This window comes from Hippopotamus amphibius, chromosome 10 (assembly GCF_030028045.1).
Source record: "Hippopotamus amphibius kiboko isolate mHipAmp2 chromosome 10, mHipAmp2.hap2, whole genome shotgun sequence".
Classification (NCBI taxonomy): Eukaryota; Metazoa; Chordata; class Mammalia; order Artiodactyla; family Hippopotamidae; genus Hippopotamus; species Hippopotamus amphibius.
This window is the reverse complement of record NC_080195.1, coordinates 32736605-32758346: the sequence shown is the minus strand read 5'-3', so window position 1 is coordinate 32758346 and position 21742 is coordinate 32736605. Positions and strand designations below refer to the sequence as shown.

The 21742-nt window shown below is 42.0% G+C and overlaps 1 protein-coding gene across 1 annotated transcript in view; it reads left to right on the top strand.

Moving 5' to 3' along the window:
* The window catches only part of KAT6A (lysine acetyltransferase 6A), a 113752-nt gene extending 92846 nt beyond the window's left edge, over positions 1-20906 (top strand). Inside the window, exons 10-17 of the mRNA XM_057696940.1 lie at positions 3021-3162; positions 4785-4946; positions 5977-6070; positions 8074-8305; positions 9020-9245; positions 10421-11038; positions 13923-14235; positions 16336-20906. Of these exons, the coding sequence (XP_057552923.1) occupies positions 3021-3162; positions 4785-4946; positions 5977-6070; positions 8074-8305; positions 9020-9245; positions 10421-11038; positions 13923-14235; positions 16336-18980 (4432 nt within the window). The 3' untranslated portion in view covers positions 18981-20906. The remainder of the gene's footprint in view (positions 1-3020; positions 3163-4784; positions 4947-5976; positions 6071-8073; positions 8306-9019; positions 9246-10420; positions 11039-13922; positions 14236-16335) is intronic.
* Positions 20907-21742: the final 836 nt, after the last annotated feature.

Genomic DNA, 21742 nt, shown 5'->3' with positions numbered 1-21742 from the left:
TGGTTCTTCCTCTCTTCCTTCCTTCCTCCTCTCTCCTCTCCCCACCTCCCCTCCCCTTCCCCTCCCCCTCTCCTTTCTTCTCCCCTCTCTGCCTTCCTCCCTCCAAGTCTCTGTCTCTCACTTTCTTAATATTTCAAAAAGCTCAGAACTTTCTTTGTTTCTCAGATTCATATTTGTAGGAAGTATTTATTTGTAATATTTGGCTCTCACAGTGAACCTGTACTCAAGGGTTCTTCTATGTCTTCATGTTGCAATAATTTAAAATTGCTCATTGAGAATTTATTTATTAATTTATTTTATTGAAGTATAGTGATTTACAATATTTTGTTAGTTTCATGTATACAAGCAAAGTGATTCAGTCATTTATTTATATTATAAATAATGTTAGATTATTTTCCATTGTAGGTTATTACAGAATATTGAATATAGTTCCCTGTGCTATGCAGTAGATTCTTGTTGCTAATCTATTTTGTGTGTAGTAGTTTATCTCTGTTAATCCCATACTCCTAATTTATCCCTTCCCCTCTCCCTTTCCCCTTTGGTAACCATAAGTTTGTTTTTCTGTGTTTGTGAGTCTGTTTCTGTTTTGTCTGTAAATTCATTTGTATTATTTTTTAGACTCCACATATAAGTGATACTATAAAATATTTATCTTTCCTTTACTTCACTTAGTATTATATTCTGTAGGTCCACCCATGTTGCTGCAGGTGGCAATATTTCATTCTTCTTCACGGCTAATATTCCATTGTATGTATGTGTGAATATATATGTACCACATCTTAAACCAGTCATCTGTTGATGGGCACTTGGGTTGCTTCCATGTCTTGGCTGTTGTAAATAGTGCTACTGTGAACATTGAGGTGCATATATCTTTTCAAAGAGTTTTTGTCTTTTCTATATATAGCTCATTGAGAATTTAGAACAGGTGAAGAAAGGTAAGTAGTAGAGTAGTTGCAGGGAGGAGGATGCCTTTAAGTACGTTTATAGGGAGACCCTCATTCTTCCACCCTCCTTTGAAGAAGAAATTGTTCAAAATACAGATATTCAGGAAGACAGGCTGGCACTTGTGGGTCAGCTTTGAGACTCAGTTAATACATTTAGTGCCCACTTTAGATGATGAAGTTTACAACTGGGGCCGTCTCATTTTGAGGTTTTTTTAGTTCTGGTGGTAAAGAAGGAAAAAACTGTTTATCCTGCGTCATTCCTTCTCTGAGTAGTTTGAGGCAACATGCAAAGGAAATAAGCAGAGTGACCTAGGAAGCCTTTCTTTTCTATGCTCTTGGCTCCTGCCTTTTTAATTCATAATGCCAGTCATTAGTTGTTTCACTCAGTACTTTATTTTGGAATGACTTTTGTACTAATGATATAATTTCAGGTTGTTTGGGTTTGACTATTATTAGATATTTTTTAGTATTACATATTGTAGACATTTAGAAATATTATACCGCAACAGTTCCTTGGAAGCTTTTAGTGTGCTGAATGGCAGTTTTAAAAATAAGATGTGGGTTGTAGAGAAAAAATTAATACACATTGTGAATCCCCAGGGGAGAAGGAAAAAAAAAATCACATGCCTTTTCCCACCTTACTTGAGCATGAAACACTTAAGTGCATTGAGAACCAGCGTTCCATGAATGTACCTGGGAGAGGCTTTAGTTGAATGTTAGATGTTTTCAGATAAATATGCTTCAAAAGCTGCTTCTAAAGCAGAGCTGGAGAAGCAGTCACGGCCTTCACACTTCAGCGAGTCAGACGTTTTTGTATGTTCATCTACTTTTTCTTTAATTCCAGGTTAGTCTTTTTAAAGCATAGCTATCCAAACTGATAGCAACTAAATTAATGAGGTGTGGGTTTGTTTTTTTTTTTTAATTTCCTTCAGCCTCAGTACTTACTTATATGAGGGAAGGTACAGTATTTTATTTGGATTATATTTTTTGTTATATCATCCAGTGTTTGTTTTTGCATATGCAGTTTTCATTGTAGTATCAGATCTTAGCTTACCAAGGCATGCTCACCAGTTTTGTGCACAGCTCAGGACGCAGGGAAGCCTCTTTGCTGAGGCTACATGGGGTGTGTATTTTACAGTAGAGAGCCATGGGGTCTTCTCAGTTCAGACTAAAATGCATATAAAAGCCTCTGGTTTTTAGTTTAGGTTATGTTCCCTCCTTTACTTTATGAACTGATCTCATAACTTTATTGCCTAGCTCCTCATACAAGGAACATTATAAGGAGGAAGTCTTGCTAAACTACTGCTAAAATAGCAAGACTGTTGAATAAATATAAGTTATATAAATATAACAGAATATCTGAATGAATAATTTGAAATTTTATTTTACTTGTTGAAAAATAGACTTTTGAATTGTAGGATTTAATGTGATAATTTAACTAGAGAGAAGGCCAGAATTTCAGGGGTGGAAGGAAGGAGGGTAGTGTGGTATGTCCTAACTTGAAAAAACATATTCAGTATTTTAATTTTATACTTAAAAAGATACTCAAAATTAATACCCACTATATGTCCCTGTTACTCAGCACACTGTACCTAACGTACCTAACATAGGGCCTGACAGTATTCAGTAAATGTTCGTTTTTTGAATTAATGAGTTAATGATCAAGTAAAGGAAGAAAGAATATGTAGCTTAACAAAATCTTCTTCACTTACTGGTGTGTCCTCAAGGTAGACTTTACGTTCTACTTATTGGAGATTATCAAGGAGGAGAGAAGGTGAAATTTTCTGTCTGGTGGGTAACTTAAAAAGACTGCGAAGTATTAGTCTAATAGGAAGAGCACTGAACTGGGTGAACTGATTTCTCACCCTTGCCCTCTTGCCGTTAAGTAGTTGGAGTATGTTATCCAAATTAGTTTTATCCTTGGTTTTTTTCCTTTTTTTCATTTGATTAATGGGGATAATGATACATTCTTACCTTTTTACCTGGGTAGTAATGAGAATCAAAAAAGAATAGTAGTGAAATTTTTAAGTCTTATAAAATATAAAGCCCTCTTGTTTGTGTAATTATTTTTTACAGGCTGCCTAAGTTGTATCTCTGTGAATTCTGTCTAAAATATATGAAAAGTAGAACTATTCTACAGCAGCACATGAAGAAATGTGGTTGGTTCCATCCTCCTGCTAATGAGATTTATAGAAAGAATAACATTTCTGTCTTTGAGGTAAAGTAGAAGATGTTTAGTAGTTGTCTTCCTATCCACTTCAAATACAGTGCCACCTGTACTTTATCTAATTGAGCAACTAGATTTTTTTTGGAAATGTTATTTTACTGTTGTTCACTCACTGTTGAATCAATAACTCAGCTATATGAGCGAGAAGCAGAATTAGGCCAATCTAAGTGGTACCAAGTTCACAAACTTGATCTGTAAATAAATTATTCTGTATTTCATTGAATCAAAGACATCGGTTGTAATATATCTTATTTTATGTACCACTAAGAAGGTAAAAGTACTGCTAATTGTGATATATTAAGACTCCATTTGATTATTAAATGCCAACAGATTTTACTTATGTTTAGATGTGATAAGATTGTGTCTTAGAATCTATGAAATATGGCACTTAAAAGATTTCTACTGCTCTATGTAAAGGAATAGTGTGTAGAGGTATATGTAACAGCTGTAGTATTGAATAAATCTTAATATATTTCCTGACTTTATCATGATTGTATGACTTCTGCTATGTCTGTGATTCTGTGTTGTTAGTAGTTTTTAATTTCCTGATCTCACTTCTGTGGGTTGATTGCCAAGTATTAATTGAGTACCTGCCATGTGGTCAGTTGTGTTCATTACTATGATGATAGAATTTCAGACTGTCAGGATCTACTCCATCTTTCACTTTCTTGATCTTCTGAAAGCCTTTATTTTAGGTGAGGAATAGAGGAGCTCTTGACCTTGTGGGGAGGGAGAAGGTATGGTGTACAATAAATTAAACTGCTGAGGAAGATGCAATGAAATATCAGTGTCCTTGGGTCTGACGTAGGCAGTCACTGGCATTTTCACAAAGAGCAGGCTCCAGCGGCGCCCAGAGTACAGGGCTGTCGGGAGCAGGTTGCCTCGTGCTCCCGATCTCGGCCCCCCGGAGTCCAAGAAATACCTCACTCGCTGGGTTACTGCTAGGGAACCCGCTTGGTGCTTTTGACAATAGATGAAGATCCCTTAAATAGCTTTTTTTGGGGGGAAATCTTGTCGTGGTAGTCAGATTACATTGCTTCTAGCGGCTGGCACAGATTAAACTGTAGTTTTACCTTGTTTTACTTAACAGATGTATTTTAGAAGAGGTTGCATTTATATCTTTCATTGAATTAAAAACTTTAAAAAATTGGGCTTCCTAGGTGGCGCAGTGGTTAAGAATCCGCCTGCCAATGCAGGGGACACAGGTTCGATCCCTGCTCCGGGAAGATCCCACATGCCACAGAGCAACTAAGCCCGTGTGCCAAAAAAAACAAAACAAACAAACAAAAATACATCAGATCATCTTGCCATCTGGATTCCTGTAGTCAGTCTTGTTATAAAAGCAAAAAGTGGTATTTTTAAAATGTCCATCACCCCTTGTCTAGCCTTTTCATGCTTTGTTGAGGTGCAGTATTTTATGTATTTAGTTGTCATAAAATAGCAGGCACTGTACTCTGCCGTTTCAAGGGATAGCTTCCAGGTCCATTGTGTTCTGACAGCTGCCAGCTCCTCTTAGGCTGGACTGTGGGTACTCACAGGTGCTAGTTACGGATGTGTGTTACTCTAGAACTAAAGAGACACCTTGCTGACCATTTGTCTGTTTTTTTCTCTAGGTTGATGGGAATGTGAGTACCATTTATTGTCAGAACCTGTGTCTCTTGGCAAAGTTGTTTCTTGACCACAAAACACTCTATTATGATGTGGAGCCATTTCTTTTTTATGTACTAACTCAGAATGATGTCAAGGGCTGCCACCTCGTTGGCTACTTTTCTAAAGTAAGTATATCAGCCTAAATTTTTGTTTGAATTTGTGCAGAAATCTGAAACGATCTTTGCTGGTTCTCACTAGGAGACCCTGTAGGATGCAGCACCTCCTGGGTGCCATCTAGCTCTCTAGGAAGGGAAGCGGAAGGAGCGTTGAGAAACTTCCCAGGTGCCAGCAGGTGCCCAGTAGCGTTCAGCAGGCTGTGCTCTGCTGGGAGCATAAGCCACTGCATACACCCCAGAGGGGAAGCTTTACCATGACTTCTGCTCCCACGGTGGTGGTAGCTAGAACTCGTGAAATAAACAGAGTCATTACTGCTTTGGGTTCTCGCTCAGTTTAAATCTTCTCTTCCTGACTTGAATTTTAGGCATAGAAGTAAGAATTTCTAAGAAGCCATTTTTATTAAAGAATATTTTCTCTCCTTCAATTTTCCATTTTCTTGAGGAGAAAAAGTTTCTTTTGTAGTCAAACAACATAGAAGATGTACTTTTGCTTAATCAAGCCAACAAAATCTAAGTGTATAAAAATAGTTACGTGAAAAGTCCTAGTTCTGTTAGTAGGCTGTTTCAGTAGCTAAATATAATTTAAAACATATTGTTTAATTTATAAAAGCATATTTATACCCACCCTGTGTAGCACCAAAGCAGGAAATAAAAGAAACTTTGAAATTGGTGATGAATCATCCCACCCCTAGGGTACCACGTAGACACACCATTTGTAGCTTTGCAGATCGGTTGGGATTTGGATTCCTCTGCTGGTCTCAGGCATTAACATGCTGTTTTTGAGTTGCAGATGGTGTTGGGTGGTGTCATTTCATTTTATATGTATATTCTCCTGGGATTGTTGCTTTGTGGGTAATGGCAGTGACTTAACATTGTCCTCTCTCCTCCCAGAGGGGTATTTTTTCTTGATGTGCATTGCTATTCCCAGAAGACCAGGGCTAGGGCTTTGACTGTTAGTCTTTGTTTCTTAAAAATTATCAGTAGTGTTTAGTCTTACCAGCCTGTCGTTGTAAAACTTGGCTTTTGTTTTCTCCACCAGGAAAAGCACTGTCAACAGAAATATAACGTTTCCTGTATAATGATTCTTCCCCAGTACCAACGCAAGGGCTATGGGAGGTTTCTCATCGATTTCAGTAAGGATTATAGTAACCTAATTGCTCTGTATTTTAAAATAGCTAATATTGGATATGAGCTTCTATGTGATCTATAGCAAATAGTTTTAATTTGTAACTATTAACTTACAGCGGAACTTAGTTTTATGCAGTAATTCTATCTCACAACAATATTAAAAACATTGTAGAACTACTTAAATTAGTAGTAATAAAGAAGTGCAGCACCTGCCCTATTTTTGTTACCCAGTTGTCTGAGAAAATGTGTGCATCATTTTTTAGTTACAGACTCTACCTAGTGGTTAAAAATAAGCGATGCAGCTTTAAAAACTTTAGAAGTACATGATACAGTAAATAATTTGAGTTAAAAATTGAAAGCTGACAATTCTAAAAAGGTCATTGTGGAACTTACATTTTGTCTTATACATTGATAATCTTGCTTAGAAAATAAATGTATGTTTGAGGTAATTTTTATATTGATTATAAAATAGTGGCATTTGAGGGACTATTTCCCCTCAGATAATTAATTGTTAAAAATAATATTTAAAAGAATACATTCAGAAGTAATGGTTAAACTAAGGATTTTGATACAGGCAGATCTTCTAAGTATCAGATGATTGCATCACTAGTGTTAATTCTCATGTGGACCAATGAAGCTTATTCTACTTGGCCTTAGACTGTACTCCCGCCATACTTTATTAGAAATATGTGCCATTGGTTATTTTTTACATTCTCGCTTTCTCTTTTTTTTTTTTCCCAACTAGTAGTAGAGGGTAAAACAGATTATTTCCTTTACTATCAATAGATTGTTTTGAAATAGGACTCATGATTGGACATGTTATGCCATTAAGTAGTAAAGTTAGGGGAAAATATTTTATTATGCATTTATTAGTCATTTTTTTGAGATATACAAACAACAGTCTGTATGATTACAGTATTTGTTTTTATTTTAAAACTTTTCCTAGTGTAATATATTTTCCCACGTTACCATTCTTAGACTGATTTTGTTTTCTTTAATGACAGAATGCTTCATTTTTCTGCTGTCTCCATTTTTGATAACTTTCCCTTAGAATTTATGCCTCTCTTCTCCTGTCTTGACACTCATACACTAGACAAGAGGACAAGGGAATACCACCACACACAGTGACACTCGCACACTGACATTCTTGCTTATCAAGAATTAGGGTGATAGGTGATGGCGAGGAGAGCTTGGGTTGAAGTTGAGAAACTGTCACCCAAATTGCTCACAGAAGAACCACCATCTGAACAGACAGGATTATGTAAAAACTAAAGGCATTGTTTGTATTGCGCAGTTCAGATCTGTTGCCATCTAGTGGTCCACGTAAAACATGCAAGGATGGTTTTCCCCCTTCGTACATTGAATAAAAGGCATTCTTGCCTACATCTTATCAGTGTGACTGATTAATATGAAGTCCTGATATTTATTTTTAAATGTTTTTTTAATTTATTTATTTATTGGCTGTGTTGGGTCTTCGTTGCTGTGCACTGGCTTTCTCTAGTTGCAGTGAGCAGGGACTACGTGTTGCAGTGCACAGGCTTCTCATTGTGGTGGTTTTTCTTGTTGCGGCGCGTAGGCTCTGGATGCACAAGTTTCAGTAGCTGTGGCACTCAGGCTCAGTAGTTGTGGCTCACGAGCTTAATTGCTCTGCAGCTTGTGGGATCTTCCCGGACCAGGGATCAAACCCATGTCCCCTGCACTGGCAGGCAAATTCTTAACCAGGGAAGTCCTGGAGTCCTGATTTTTAGCAGTTTGAATATTCTAACAATGTGATTTGTATTAACTATAGACAAAGTAATACTAACTTAATGTTCAATGTGCACAAATTATGTAATCTTCGTACAAATTTTGTTTTCAAGTAATTTTGGGTTTTTTTTCCTTGAAGGAATTTACCTTTGAAATTATAGCCTGTAATACTTGGATTGATTGTGGAGGAAGGACTTGTTATTTTTGTAAACTGCCCGCTTTTAAGCTCTCTAACGTATTTGTGATTTGGGGGTTTCTTTAGGTTATTTGTTATCAAAGCGCGAAGGCCAAGCAGGGTCTCCAGAGAAACCATTATCTGATCTAGGTCGTCTTTCCTACATGGCTTATTGGAAAAGTGTAATATTGGAGTGCCTTTATCACCAAAATGACAAGCAAATCAGCATTAAGAAGTTAAGTAAGTTGACTGGAATCTGCCCTCAAGACATTACTTCCACACTCCACCACCTGCGGATGCTGGACTTCCGGAGTGACCAGTGAGTATCACAGCCCTTTGTGTAACCTTCCGCAAAGTTACATACCTATAGAATTACGTAGAGGTTTTTGGATCGGGCAGCCAAGTTATCGATTAAAGGGCATAAACTAATGTAAATGGTGTACTTGGTGATCCTGAGACATCATTTTCCTTTCTGTATTTTATACTATTGACCATATTTTTTTTTAACTTTTTTTCTGGTCCTACTTCTAACTTTTGGGCCTAAGCTACCCAATCTTTTATTTTATTTATTGGGAGCTCCTTCACAATACAAGAAGTAACAACTGTAGAAATAATTGTCAAATAAAATACATCCTTAATTGCCATACAAATGGCACAAAATGAAATACAGGTCAAAGGAAAGACAGCTTACCCTTTTCTAGTGTGGTTGAGAAAAAGGTCACAAAGAAAGGAGGCAGTTGGGCTAGAAAGATGCAGAGTAAAAGATAGAGTGCAGGAGAGCAGCAGAAGTTTCAGAGGTGGGAAGTCTGAGGTAGGAAGTGGTTGCAACGACGTCATCCATCGCTCTAGTTGAGTGTGGAGTCTTTGTCCAGCTTCATGTTTCTGAGCTACCTCAGTGGTGGCGTCTTCCCTGCCAGGCTTTTTGTGAAGCATTTCTCCTCATGTCTGGGGCTTTCCAGGGGTGTAGCTCCACATCCACTGCTTGGTACTCCTTGTGCATTGTTGGCTGCTGTAAACTTTTCTCTGGTTTCAGATTTGTGATTATTCGCCGGGAAAAACTTATCCAGGATCACATGGCAAAGCTCCAGCTGAATCTGCGGCCTGTGGATGTAGACCCAGAGTGTTTGCGCTGGACTCCTGTCATAGTCTCCAATTCCGTCGTCTCGGAGGAAGAGGAGGAGGAGGAGGAAGAGGAGGAGGAGGAGGAGGAAGGAGAACAGGAAGAGCCTCAGAGCCAGGAAGGAGGATTAGAGCCGAGTGTAAGGGCACAGGTGGTCCCTGTTGTTGATGGTAGAAGAACGCAGCTTGGTTTTCATGGGTATTTGCGATGTACATGTAATGATAACTTAAACCAACACCATAAATGCACATCAGAATTTCTGAGTTTATTTCAGTGATAGAAATTCCAGGAAGACTGAATTTTGTTTACTTACTTGCATATTTTTAAGCCTTGTATCATTAGGAAACCTTCAAATTTGTTATCATGTGTTACTTACGAGTATACGTTTCTTAGGAGAGTGCTAATAAGCAGCTAAATTTGAAGCTGTGTAGAAATTGAGGAATCTGAATTGAATCTAAATCTAACCATCGTTTAAAATAAAATGAAGATACATTTTCCTTAAAACCTGAAGGAAATAATGTAAACAGGTGCATATTTTCTAATAGAGCACTAAATCGTTCAGTGTCTTTAGCCATTAAAGGGTTTATAAGGGACTGTACTACATTACATCGTTTTCTATATTTTTCTTCACGTGCTGCTTACTTTTCTCTGTTCTTTTTTTTTTAAACAGTGCTTTCCTCCTTTAAAAATCTGTGTCCTCCTTTGATAAGCATAAACAGTTTCATGCCCATTTAGTGTGATTTAATTTTCAAAATAAAAGTAAATATTCAGAATAAAATAAGTCAAAATAATTACAGGAATTTTCTTTTTCTTTTTGAGCATCCTCTTTCTCTTGCCCATGCCCCAGAGTCCATCTCCTCTCTGTTTATAAATTTCTATTTCTGAGAAATTTCATAATCTATCTCATTTAACATTTACTAGGTTATAAGAAGAAAATATTCATTATTTATTGAAGATGCATAGTGGTTAAAGCACTGGCTCTTGGGTCAGACTGTCCGGGTTTATATCTCAGCTTATTCATTTGCTATTTCGTGACCTGGGGCAAGTTACTTACCTTTTTTGTGCCTCAGTTACGTCATTTGTAAAATGGGGATATAATAATAATAATACTTCACATAATTGGTGTGAATTATACCCATATAGCATTTAAAACAGTGCCTGACGCATAAGAGATTTATGGTAGCTATTAAATGATTCATAACTTTATCTTTAAAGCTCTGTTTCCTTATCTCAGTATTTAAAAGGTCAGAATAGGAGCTATAACCAAATAAGATTGAAAATTAACCAGCATGGTTTTATTTTCTATAAAATCAGGTGGGAAAGTCGGCATCTCGTGAGAACAAAGAACAAGATTCTTATTCTTCAGTGGAAAGTGAAAAGAAACCAGAAGTTACAGCACCAGCCAGTTCTACGCGTTTGAACAAACAGGTCCTTCCCCGTGACAGTCTTCCTGCCAATAGTCAGCCGCCTCGGAGAGGCCGCTGGGGGAGGAAGAACAGAAAAGCCCAGGAACGCTTTGGTGACAAGGATTCGAAACTGCTCTTGGAAGAGACATCAGCTCCTCAGGAACAATATGGAGACTGTGAGGAAAAATCAGAAACCTCCCAAGAACAGTACATGGAAAGCGAGGAGCAGTTGGCATCCTTGCAGGCGCAGCCGAGCCAGGACGGGAAGCCAGACATTCCCAAAAGAAGACCCAGTGAGGGGCTCGAGCTCTGGCGAGGACCGCTGAAGAAAAGCCCTGAGCCTCTGAAGTGTGGGCTGCCTGAAGGCCACGACAGGCTGCCCCGGCGCTACAGTGATGCACGCTATGGCGACGGGGACAGGGCTCTCCTGCGGGGCTGCAGCGAGAGCAGTGAGGAGGAGGAGGAGCCCGAGAGCCCGCGGTCCAGCTCGCCCCCCGTCCTCACCAAGCCCACGCTGAAGCGGAAGGTGGGGCCTGTCTCTGTCCTGTCCTGTCCTGTCCTGTCACATCCTGTCCTGGAGTTACTCTGTAGTGTGTTCGCCTTTCAGCGTCAAGCTTCAGTCTGTTATAGCATGTGATCTTCCCAGTGCACATTTGAAATGTGCACAAGACTTCTTTGGTTCATGGGAATTCACTTAGAAGCCATAAACTTATTTAAGGCCTGACAAACTGTTTTCAGCTTGCTGGTTGGATTCCAGGTTATGACTTTTTTAGGGAGTTTAAAAACACGTGCAGGGAATTCCCTGGCTGTCCAGTGGTTAAGACTCCAGGCTTCCACTGCAGGGGGCTTTGGTTTGATCCCTGGTTGGGGAACTAAGATCCTGCATGCCGCACAACGTGGCCAAAAAAAAAAAAAAAAAGTGCAGATTAGAAATGTTTCTATTAGAAAAGAAGAGGAAAATACTACACAGTTCAATAGAAGGTGGGTGTAACGGTGCCCTGTGTTGGGACCCTCAGAGTGAAACCATTCTTCTCACCCTGGGTGGTACTGTCTTCCCTGTACTCTGTCCTCCCTTCTCGCTCCTCTTGAACCCTCCAGTGGTTTGACTTAACTTTGTTTTAGAAGTATTTTCTAAACTATATTTCATCATCTTGCAAAGTTTGAATGATAGAGTATAAAACGCTGTGCGGTAATGACAGCTGTGCACCAGTCATCTCCCAGGCTGCGGAGTGAACTGTACCTGTTGCTACAGACCCACCAGACTGCCGCGTGTCAGCTCTCAGGATGAGCCTCCCTGTGCTGGTGAGGTGACAGCTTTCACCCAGAGTGATAGAGTCATTCTTCTCCTTAGCAGAGCCTTAAAAAAAAAAAGATGGGGCTATTTATTAAAAAATGAGCTTTCCATTATAGAACAGCTTCAGATTTACAGATTTACTGTGAAGAAAGGAGACAAAGAATTCGTATATTCCTCACACCAGTTTCCCCTATTATTAACCTTTTACCTTGGTCTGGCACGTTTGTCACAAATAGTGCACCAGTGCTGATACATGATTAACTAGACTCCATACTTTACTCAGGTTTCCTCCGTTCCCCTAATGTCCTCCTCCTGCCCCAGGATCCTGTCCGGCACACCATGTTCTGTTTAGTTGTCATGTCTCTTCAGCCCCCCCACCCCCCCCCCCCCCACCCCCGTGGATGACAGTTTCTCAGATGCCTTGTTTTTGATGACTTTGCCAGTTTTGAGGAGCCCTGGCTAGATAGGTTGTAGAATGCCCTTCATGATATTAAAATGAGGTGATGAGTTTTGAGGAAGAAGGCCACAGAGGTAAAGTGTCATTCTCATCTCATCATATTAGGGTATCTGCCATTCATCTGTACCGATTACCAAGCAAGGGTATTTGCTGTCAGTGTGACTTCTCGCTGTTGACGTCACCGTTAACCCTAGTCATCTGGCTCCAGGTGTCAGGTTTGTCAGGTTTCTCCACTGTAGAGTTAGTTACCCTTTTTTTTCAAGCCCTTTTCCATTCTGTACTCTTTGGAAGGAAGTTACTGCCTGCAGCCCACACTTAAGATACATGGAGCTATGCTCTACTCCCTAAGAGCAGAATATCTGTGTTAATTATTTGGAATTCTGCTTGGAGGATATATTCATTTTCCCTCATCTGTTTCTTGATTCAAGCATTTATTTGTGTCAGTACGGACTCATAGATATTTATTTATACTTTGAGTTGTAATCCAGTTCTACCACCTTATTTATTTGTTGCTCAGTTGGTCCCAGCCTCGGCCACGAGGAACCCTTTCAGTTTTGCTCACGTGTCTCTTCAGCACACACTCTCAGCAACGTGAAGATTTTCCGTTTGTTTTGTTTTGAGCACATCCTTACGTTCTGGTTCTACAGATGTTCCAGGTTCATCTTGTGTGTTCCAGGCTCATCCCTAGGGTCAGCCATTTCTCCTCAGAGCAGGGCCATTTTTAACCTGGTTTGAAAATTGTGTTCTCAACTAGTAAATTGGAAGTGGAGAAAATTGATTAACGTGCTATTCACTGCATGACCAGGAGGAAGATAGCTTTGCCATCGTAGGTTTATATCGCCTTTTTACAAAATAAAATTATGGTGTTTCCCTGCATAAAAAGAGAATATTATAACAAGCATTGAGATCCTTCAAGAGGATACTTTTGAAATTTTGAAGAAATTCACTTGACTAGCAGTCAGAAGCTATTTTACAGCCATTTCTGTACTGACTGGATGTGACCTTAGAGTTAGTCCTGTGACCTCTCTGTCCTCTATAGTGAGGGGATTGAACTAGATCCGTTTTGGTGACATGATGTTATTTTGTGATGTCCATTAACCCAAGTGCAGAGTTGTGCTTTATGTGCTGAGTCCCAATAACAGGGTTATTTGACTTCTGAGATGCTCACCAGCACCAAGGAAATCTGTACCAACTCCATATTCCCGTGCTCCACTGCTGGACACAGTGTACGGCTTTTCTGATAGTTCTGCTGACCTGCACAGTGGAGCTGGGAGATGAGCAGTGTTTTCTTTCTTTTTTTCTTTTGAGGAAAGAAGTTAAGGCTCTAGCCTCTGTGTCATTTCAGTATTGAAATAGGCAACTCCCTAGGGTGCTAAAGTTAACTGAGCTGTTAGTAAGGGAATGATAGTCTTTACCTTTAGGCATGTCTGTTTATTCTTTTACAAAGGTGTAGTCAGTGAAACTTCGTGTCTATGACACTCTGTGTATATATAGTATCTTAACTATAGTGTTTTAATTAATATTCAAAATGTCTTTTGGCAAACAGCATACTCATGTTACATGTGCTAATTCTATCAGGTTTAAAAACTATTAATCGTTGTTAATGGAAATGATTGTGTTCATTACTGTAAATAAAATGCTTCTTTTTCTTTTAAACAGAAACCAATTCTTCACCGAAGAAGGAGAGTCCGGAAGCGCAAACACCACAACAGCAGTGTGGTCACGGAAACCATTTCTGAGACCACGGAGGTCTTAGACGAGCCTTTTGAAGACTCAGACTCCGAGAGGCCGATGCCAAGGCTAGAACCCACGTTTGAGATTGATGAGGAGGAAGAGGAAGAGGATGAGAACGAGCTCTTCTCTCGAGGGTACTTCCGCCGCTTGTCCTCACAGGACGTTCTCAGGTGTCGCTCCGCTTCTAAGAGGAAGTCTAAAGATGAAGACGATGACGAAGAGTCAGATGATGCTGATGGTATGTTTCGTAGAGCTGCTGCCTGTTGTAGCTTTCTTATCTGGAAAGATACAGCGATGGTAGCCGCAGCCCCTTCAACAGAGAGGGCTGAGAGGCAGACGCGACCCACAGGGCAGTGCAGAGCGACCTGCAGCCTCTGAAGAGCTGTGTCGGGTGTACCATCCTCTTGTTCTCCCCTGGTCCTCCGTCCTCTCAGGAGAGTGCTCCTCCCTAGTTCCCCCTTCAACTCAGGACCTGTTTTTGCCTCTACAGAAAATATCTTGCTGTAAAAGAAAATATCTTGTTCTTTTTGCCCAATCCTTTCTCGGCCATTATCTGCATCTTTAGTTAATGGGTAGATTAGATTTAGTATCAGGGAGATATTTAATTAATAACCCTTTACTGGAATGTGCAATTTGTAGACCTGGCCTGTTTGGCTAATTGTATATGCTGAGTGCTTAGAATAGGCACTCAGTAAATATTGTTTCAATGACTAACTGATTAGAAGTGGTTCTCAAATAAGGTCAGATACGTGTAAACTGGACTTGCTTCAAGTCTGTTCCTGAATCACATCTCTGATACGTCTTACTCAACAAGTAGCAAATTTCTAATAAAAATGATAACAGTACCTCAAAATAAGTTAAATTTTATGACATAGCTAAAAATCCAATGACTAGACTTGCTGTCCTTTCCTCTTTAGAGACGGAAAAAAACAGGCTCATATATGACTTGGGTCCCAAACTAGTCGTTCACGTCGTCGCCTCAGGTTTGTGCCTGTGTGTGGTGCTGCCTCCGTCTGCAGGGCCTGCCTTGCTGGGGTTAGACGGAGCTGCGCTGCTTTGCTGGGCGAATTAGAAGGAACCTCGTGGTCCACTCTTGGTACAATAACCTATAGCTTTTATGTACTAACTAGCTGGGCTTTTACTCTCCTTTTGAAAATAAATTCACTCAATTTCAGATCTAGTAGACAACTTGCATTTTCTTCAGGCTCATATTTTTGTATAATAAATACTTTTAATGTAGTGATGACTCAATTTTTTGCTTTATTTTGCATGAATTTCCAGAATTTTATGTTATATTTTGAGGTATATAAGTAGGAAACCAAAAATTTATTTTGTAAAAAATGTGGCACTTTGGTAAAATGCTGTCTTGGATCATCATAGATTAAAATAGTATCCTCTAAGTTCCTATTGGACAAATTTTTCTCTAATGTAGCCACTTCCTTTGTTTATTTTCAGGCTATTACTGCTAACTGCACCTTTTTAGTCCTACCAGTGGTTTCCCCCCACCCCCAGCCAAATCCTGTTCTTACCTTGCTGGTCTTCTCTTTAAACATTAATAGGAAATGTGGATGTACTTAATGCCTTACCAAACTGTACACCTAAAAATGTTAAAAGGGTAAATTGTATGCTCTGCATATTTTATAGTTTTTTAGAAATAGGAAAAATTAATAGGGACAAAGCAATGCTCATATCAGATTTATTTCTAATAAACCATTGTCATTGGTGCATTAACTTTTGCTTCAGGTCGGTATTTGTCCAGGACTACATGCCTTGCAGCTCTTCCTATACAAACACAACACTGGCTGGGAAGTGCTCTTGTAGGATTGCTCCAGCGTGGCCTGGAGTAATTGGCTCACAGTATTACCTGAAGTAATGATTTTGTAGAAACTAAGAAAACCAGACCAATAATATAAATTGCAGATGGGAAAAATTAGAAGAAGAAATGAGCTGATTTGTAACTTACACAATAAATACAGCTTGTCTAAAGTCACTGTAAGAACGATGTAGTGTTTGAATCCTTATGAAGCTTATCTCCGTTTATAGATGATGACACCGAATCTTAAAAGTAGCTTCCCAGAGCCATGAGGTTGGTGATGATAAACTTGAACTGGCTTGAACCTCGTGGGTGGACCAGGATTCTTTCGTTGTCCTGCCGGTTCACTGTGTGACTTTAGAAGATATCATGGAATAGGTTTTTCCTTTAGATACTTAACTTGAAAACGAAGATAGTTTAGGATGATTAATAAAATCATTTCTCTTGTACATGTGGTCTCAGAAAAAGGCCCTAGAAAATACAAGATCCTGTAATCTATTTCTATTTTTTATCCCCCCTATGCAGACACTCCTATCCTAAAGCCAGTATCTCTCTTGAGAAAATGTGATGTGAAGGATTCTCCACTTGAGCCAGATACATCCACGCCCATGAAAAAGAAGAAAGGATGGCCCAAGGGCAAGAGCCGCAAACCAGTCCACTGGAAGAAGAGACCTGGTCGCAAGCCAGGATTTAAGTTGAGTCGGGAGATGGTGCCCATCTCAACTCAAGAGTGCGTTGTTGAGCCCGTTGTCCCCCTTCCTAAACCTGGACGTAAACCCCAAATTCCAGAGAATGAAGAAACTGTCGAACCAAAAGAAGACTTGCCGTTAACAGAGGAAAGGAAGGAAGAGGAAGAGCTGCCCCTTGAAGTGGAGGAGGTCGAGGAGGGGGAGGAGGAGGACACCACCAGCAGTGACATCAGGGTGGCCTCTCCGGCAGACAGCAGCAGCCCCGAGACCGAAGCCAAGGAGCCCGAGGCAGGCGAGGAGGAGGAGGAGAAGCCCCGCGTCCCCACGGAGCAGAGGCCGTCAGAGGAGGAGCCCGCGGAGACGGTGCGGCAGGAGCGTGAGGAGGAGGAGGAGGGCACGGCTGCAGAGACCAACCAGAGTGAGGACCACGATGCGGATGATGAAGATGACGGCCACCTGGAGCCCGCGAAGAAGGAGGAGCCTGAGGAGCCACCGGCTCGGGAGGATCCCAAGGAGGAGCCTGGCGGCCAGGAGTCTTTTTTAGATCCTAATGTGCAGAGCAGTCGGGAGCACACAAAAGACAAGGAGGAGACAGAGCCAGATTCTGAGGAGGAGCAGACTTCCCAGGAAGCGTCGGTGGTGTCGGAGCATGTGCCTGGCTCTGAGGACGACCACGAGGAGGACTCACACCCTAAAGAGGAGCTGCTGGGGCTGAAGGAGGAGGAGGAGATCCCGCACAGCGAGCTGGACCTGGAGACCGTGCAGGCTGTGCAGTCTTTGACTCAGGAGGAGGGCGGCGAGCACGCAGGCGCCTACCAGGACTGCGAGGAGACCCTGGCGGCCTGCCAGACCCTGCAGAGCTACACCCAGGCCGACGAGGACCCGCAGCTGTCCCTGGTGGAGGACTGCCACACTTCAGACCACAACAGCCCGCTGTCTTCTGTCCAGTCCCACCCCAGCCAGTCGGTGCGCTCCGTCAGCAGCCCCAGCGTGCCCGCCCTCGAGGGGGGCTACACCCAGATCAGCCCCGAGCAGGGATCCCTGTCCGCGCCGTCTATGCAGAACATGGAGACCAGCCCCATGATGGATGTGCCTTCCGTATCAGACCACTCCCAGCAGGTGGTGGACAGCGGCTTCAGCGACCTGGGCAGCATCGAGAGCACCACGGAGAACTACGAGAACCCCAGCAGCTACGACTCCACCATGGGCGGCAGCATCTGCGGGAACAGCTCCTCCCAGAGCAGCTGCTCCTACGGCGGGCTGTCGTCCTCCAGCAGCCTCACCCAGAGCAGCTGCGTGGTCACCCAGCAGATGGCCGGCATGGGCGGCAGCTGCAGCCTGATGCCCCAGAGCAGCGCCCCGCCCGCCGCCAGCTGCAGCATCAAGTCCCCGCAGAGCTGCGCCGTGGAGAGGCCTCCCAGCACCCAGCAGCCGCCCCCGCCGCCGCCGCCCCAGCCGCAGCCGCCGCCGCCCCAGCCGCAGCCGCCGGCCCCGCAGCCGCCGCCGCCCCAGCAGCCGCCCCCGCCGCCCCCGCAGCCCCAGCAGCCCCCGGCCCCGCCGCAGCCCCCGCTGTCCCAGTGCAGCATGAACAACAGCTTCCCCCCCACCCCCATGATCATGGAGATCCCGGAATCTGGAGGCACGGGCAACATCAGCATCTACGAGAGGATTCCCGGGGACTTCGGGGCCGGCAGCTACTCCCAGCCGTCGGCCACCTTCAGCCTCGCCAAGTTGCAGCAGCTGACCAACACCATCATGGACCCTCACGCCATGCCTTACAGCCATTCTCCTGCTGTGACTTCCTATGCAACCAGCGTTTCTCTGTCCAACACGGGACTGGCTCAGCTGGCTCCATCCCACCCCTTAGCTGGGACCCCGCAAGCACAAGCCACCATGACGCCGCCCCCAAACTTGGCCCCCACCACCATGAACCTCACGTCCCCTCTGCTGCAGTGCAACATGTCTGCCACCAACATTGGCATTGCCCACACTCAGAGGCTGCAAGGGCAGATGCCGGTCAAGGGGCACATCTCCATCCGCTCCAAGTCCGCGCCCCTGCCCTCCGCGGCGGCTCACCAGCAGCAGCTGTATGGCCGCAGCCCACCCGCGGTCGCCATGCAGGCTGGCCCTCGCGCATTGGCTGTTCAGCGTGGCATGAACATGGGGGTTAATTTGATGCCAACCCCCGCCTATAATGTCAATTCCATGAATATGAACACCTTGAATGCCATGAACAGCTATCGAATGACACAGCCCATGATGAACAGCAGTTACCATAGTAACCCTGCCTACATGAACCAGACAGCACAGTATCCTATGCAGATGCAGATGGGGATGATGGGGAGCCAGGCCTACACCCAGCAGCCTATGCAGCCAAACCCTCATGGAAACATGATGTACACTGGCCCCTCCCATCACAGCTACATGAACGCTGCTGGCGTGCCCAAGCAGTCACTCAACGGACCTTACATGAGAAGATGAGCACGGCAAACTTGCAGTGAGGAACTTAAATATATATAAATAAAGGAACCTTTTATACTGACAAACCAGAGAAAAATGGACCTTTTTTCCAGTTAAAATATTGCTGTAGATTTAGAGGAATTTTTCTTTGGTTTATTTTATTTTTTAGAAAACCTGGTCTTCTCTTTTTCGGGGGGTTCATTTTGTTCTGGGTTTTGGTTTTCTTCACAATCTTGAACATTTTACAATAGAACTCATCTAAAAATGGATTTGGGGATGGGGAAACATGCACAAAAATCTTTTCATAATTAAAAAGAGCCTTACTTTCTTTACACACCACATGGACAGAATTTGTGTAAAAGTGAATTATCTTTATTTTATTTTAAGATGTATGTTTCCCCTCAGTGTTTGCAGCTCCCAGTGTTGTCATTTTTAAATGTTATATATACATCTCGAGGGTTAGCCAGACCCTTTCCTCCACACCCAGCCTTTCATTCCCTACTTCATTCCAGCAGGAGGCACTTACGGGAGACTCGGACGGGGACATGGAGAACAACCCAAGCTCCTTAAACTTATTATTATTGTTAATATTATTATTATTATTAATAAAGTGAGGCAGGAAAATGCTTCTCCTCTTAAAATCCCCTCCACTCCCTACACATACACATATATACACACACACACACACACACACACACACCCCTCTTGAAACCTTCCCCCAAGAATGTTTCTTTATAGATGGACTTCATTGAAACGTTTGTTTTTCTTAATCAAGTGTAATATAATTTTTTTAAACTACTCCCACTCAACACTCAGAGACACAAAAATACTGTAAGTCTCAATTAACAGCAGAATCTCAGAGGAGAGCTCTTTGCAATCCTAATCCAGCCTTGGAGGAATAGATGGTCAATTAACAATCAAAAAGAGGAAACTAACCTCTTGTTTTTTACCGCCTGGTGAATCAGCCATAGTGCTATTCCACGCAGCCTCTTGTTTTTAGTATGTACTTTGAGATGCTAAGGGTCTTGATTCTTGAGCCTTTGACTCTGAGTAAACTCAAACAGCAGTCCCCAGTGATTAGCCTCTTACATTCTCGCATAAAGGGTTGGTGGATGACTGCATGTCAGTGACTCGGGAAATACCTGACTAACCTTTGACACTGTTTACTTTGTGTTGGAAGAGGTGACGCAGAATGTGTGTCGTGAGGGAGATCGTGGTGTGAGTTTTATAGCTACTTCAGTGATACATACCTCTAGTTTTCCTTTGTCTTTTGAGATCCTGAGTTCCTCCCCTGTGAATCAGAGTGCACCAGCCCCTCTCCTGTGAGTGGCTGAAGAGAAGAGGGAAAAACCAACCACCAGCATAGTAGGGCAAATCTGGACAGCAGGGTTTTAGCAGGCTCCTATGTTGCTCCCAACTTCGTTCTCTTTTCTCTTGTGCAGCCAGTTCGCCCATTCTCTTCTTGTTACTTGCTCCAGGGATAGGTAAAAAATATATATACATATATACGTATATATATATACACACGTATATATACATATATATGTTCCATCATTGGAAGATGGACACTATTATACCACTTGGTATGTGCAGTCAAATATCCAAAAGGGGGAAGTACTGCTTAAAGAAATACCTGTAAGCATTAAATTCTCTCCTTTATTTGTACATTTTATATAGATAAATTTTTGAAGTACCAATTAGGCATTAAATTTTTTCAAATGCACAGGTTTGTTGGGTTTTTTTATACACTTTAATTGACTTTCTCAATTAAACGTGTTAGGTAGAAAAAGGCAGAATTCCACATCTTACCGCTATCGATTCTGAGCATGTGCAAGGCTGTGTAGGACCCAGTTTCTCTGTATATACTGTTCCAGTTCCCAGTCCTCTGTGTAGAACGTGCACTGTGCTGCCCTCTGCCTACTCTTCAGCGCTGTCATTGCTTCCTGGTTGGGGTGGGGATGGGGTGGGTCGGGAGGGAGGGAGGTGTATTGGGAGGAGGGTGGGTCAAGGCAGAAGGAGAAGCTGTTGAAATGAGGGCCGTGAGTTCAGTTTCTGTTGGTTTGCGGTTGTGTTTGGTTTTGTTTCTTTAAAAAAAAAAAAAAAATTCAATCAGGCAGCTCCCTTTTCCACAAGCCTTTTTGTGATTTTAGAACTATTGTAGAGAAACTGTTCTTTTCTATATTATAAAAGAAATTATCCAACACAGTAATATTGGTACCTGTCATTTTTTCACTTCTGTTTAAAAAAAATGTATTTTTAGCAAAATAACTTGGGTAATCTTCTAAAAAAGAAATTTAAAAACTCACTGTTAGTGACTTTGATGCCTTTTAAAATAAGAGCTTTTTCATTTCATTCCATCTTTAAAATTTTTTATCTTTGTTGTAGAATATTAAAAACTATTTTAAGAAAGATAAAAATTCTCTTTAAAGAGCTCTCCAGAGTGTGTGAGTAGAGCTCCAGACGCCTCTAAAAGCCGCATGTACACATGAAGCTGAGTCTATTCCTGTCTCTTTATATTTGCTTTTCCTGTTTTGTAGCCTCTTTGTACTTTGTTCATGGTGACTTGTAAGCTAAGGGGAAGGGGTGCCTAGATGCCTTTGTACTTCTCCATGTCACGCGCTCCTGGGCCAGCTGGTCTCCTTCCTCTCCTGTATGTAATATCACTTTTTTTTCCCCTTTCTAGCAAGTACTTTCAAAAGAACTCTGTACATTTTAACATAAAAAAAAGGAAATAAATTATGTTGAGCCATTTTGGATGTCTGTCTTGCATGTGGAATTTTTCT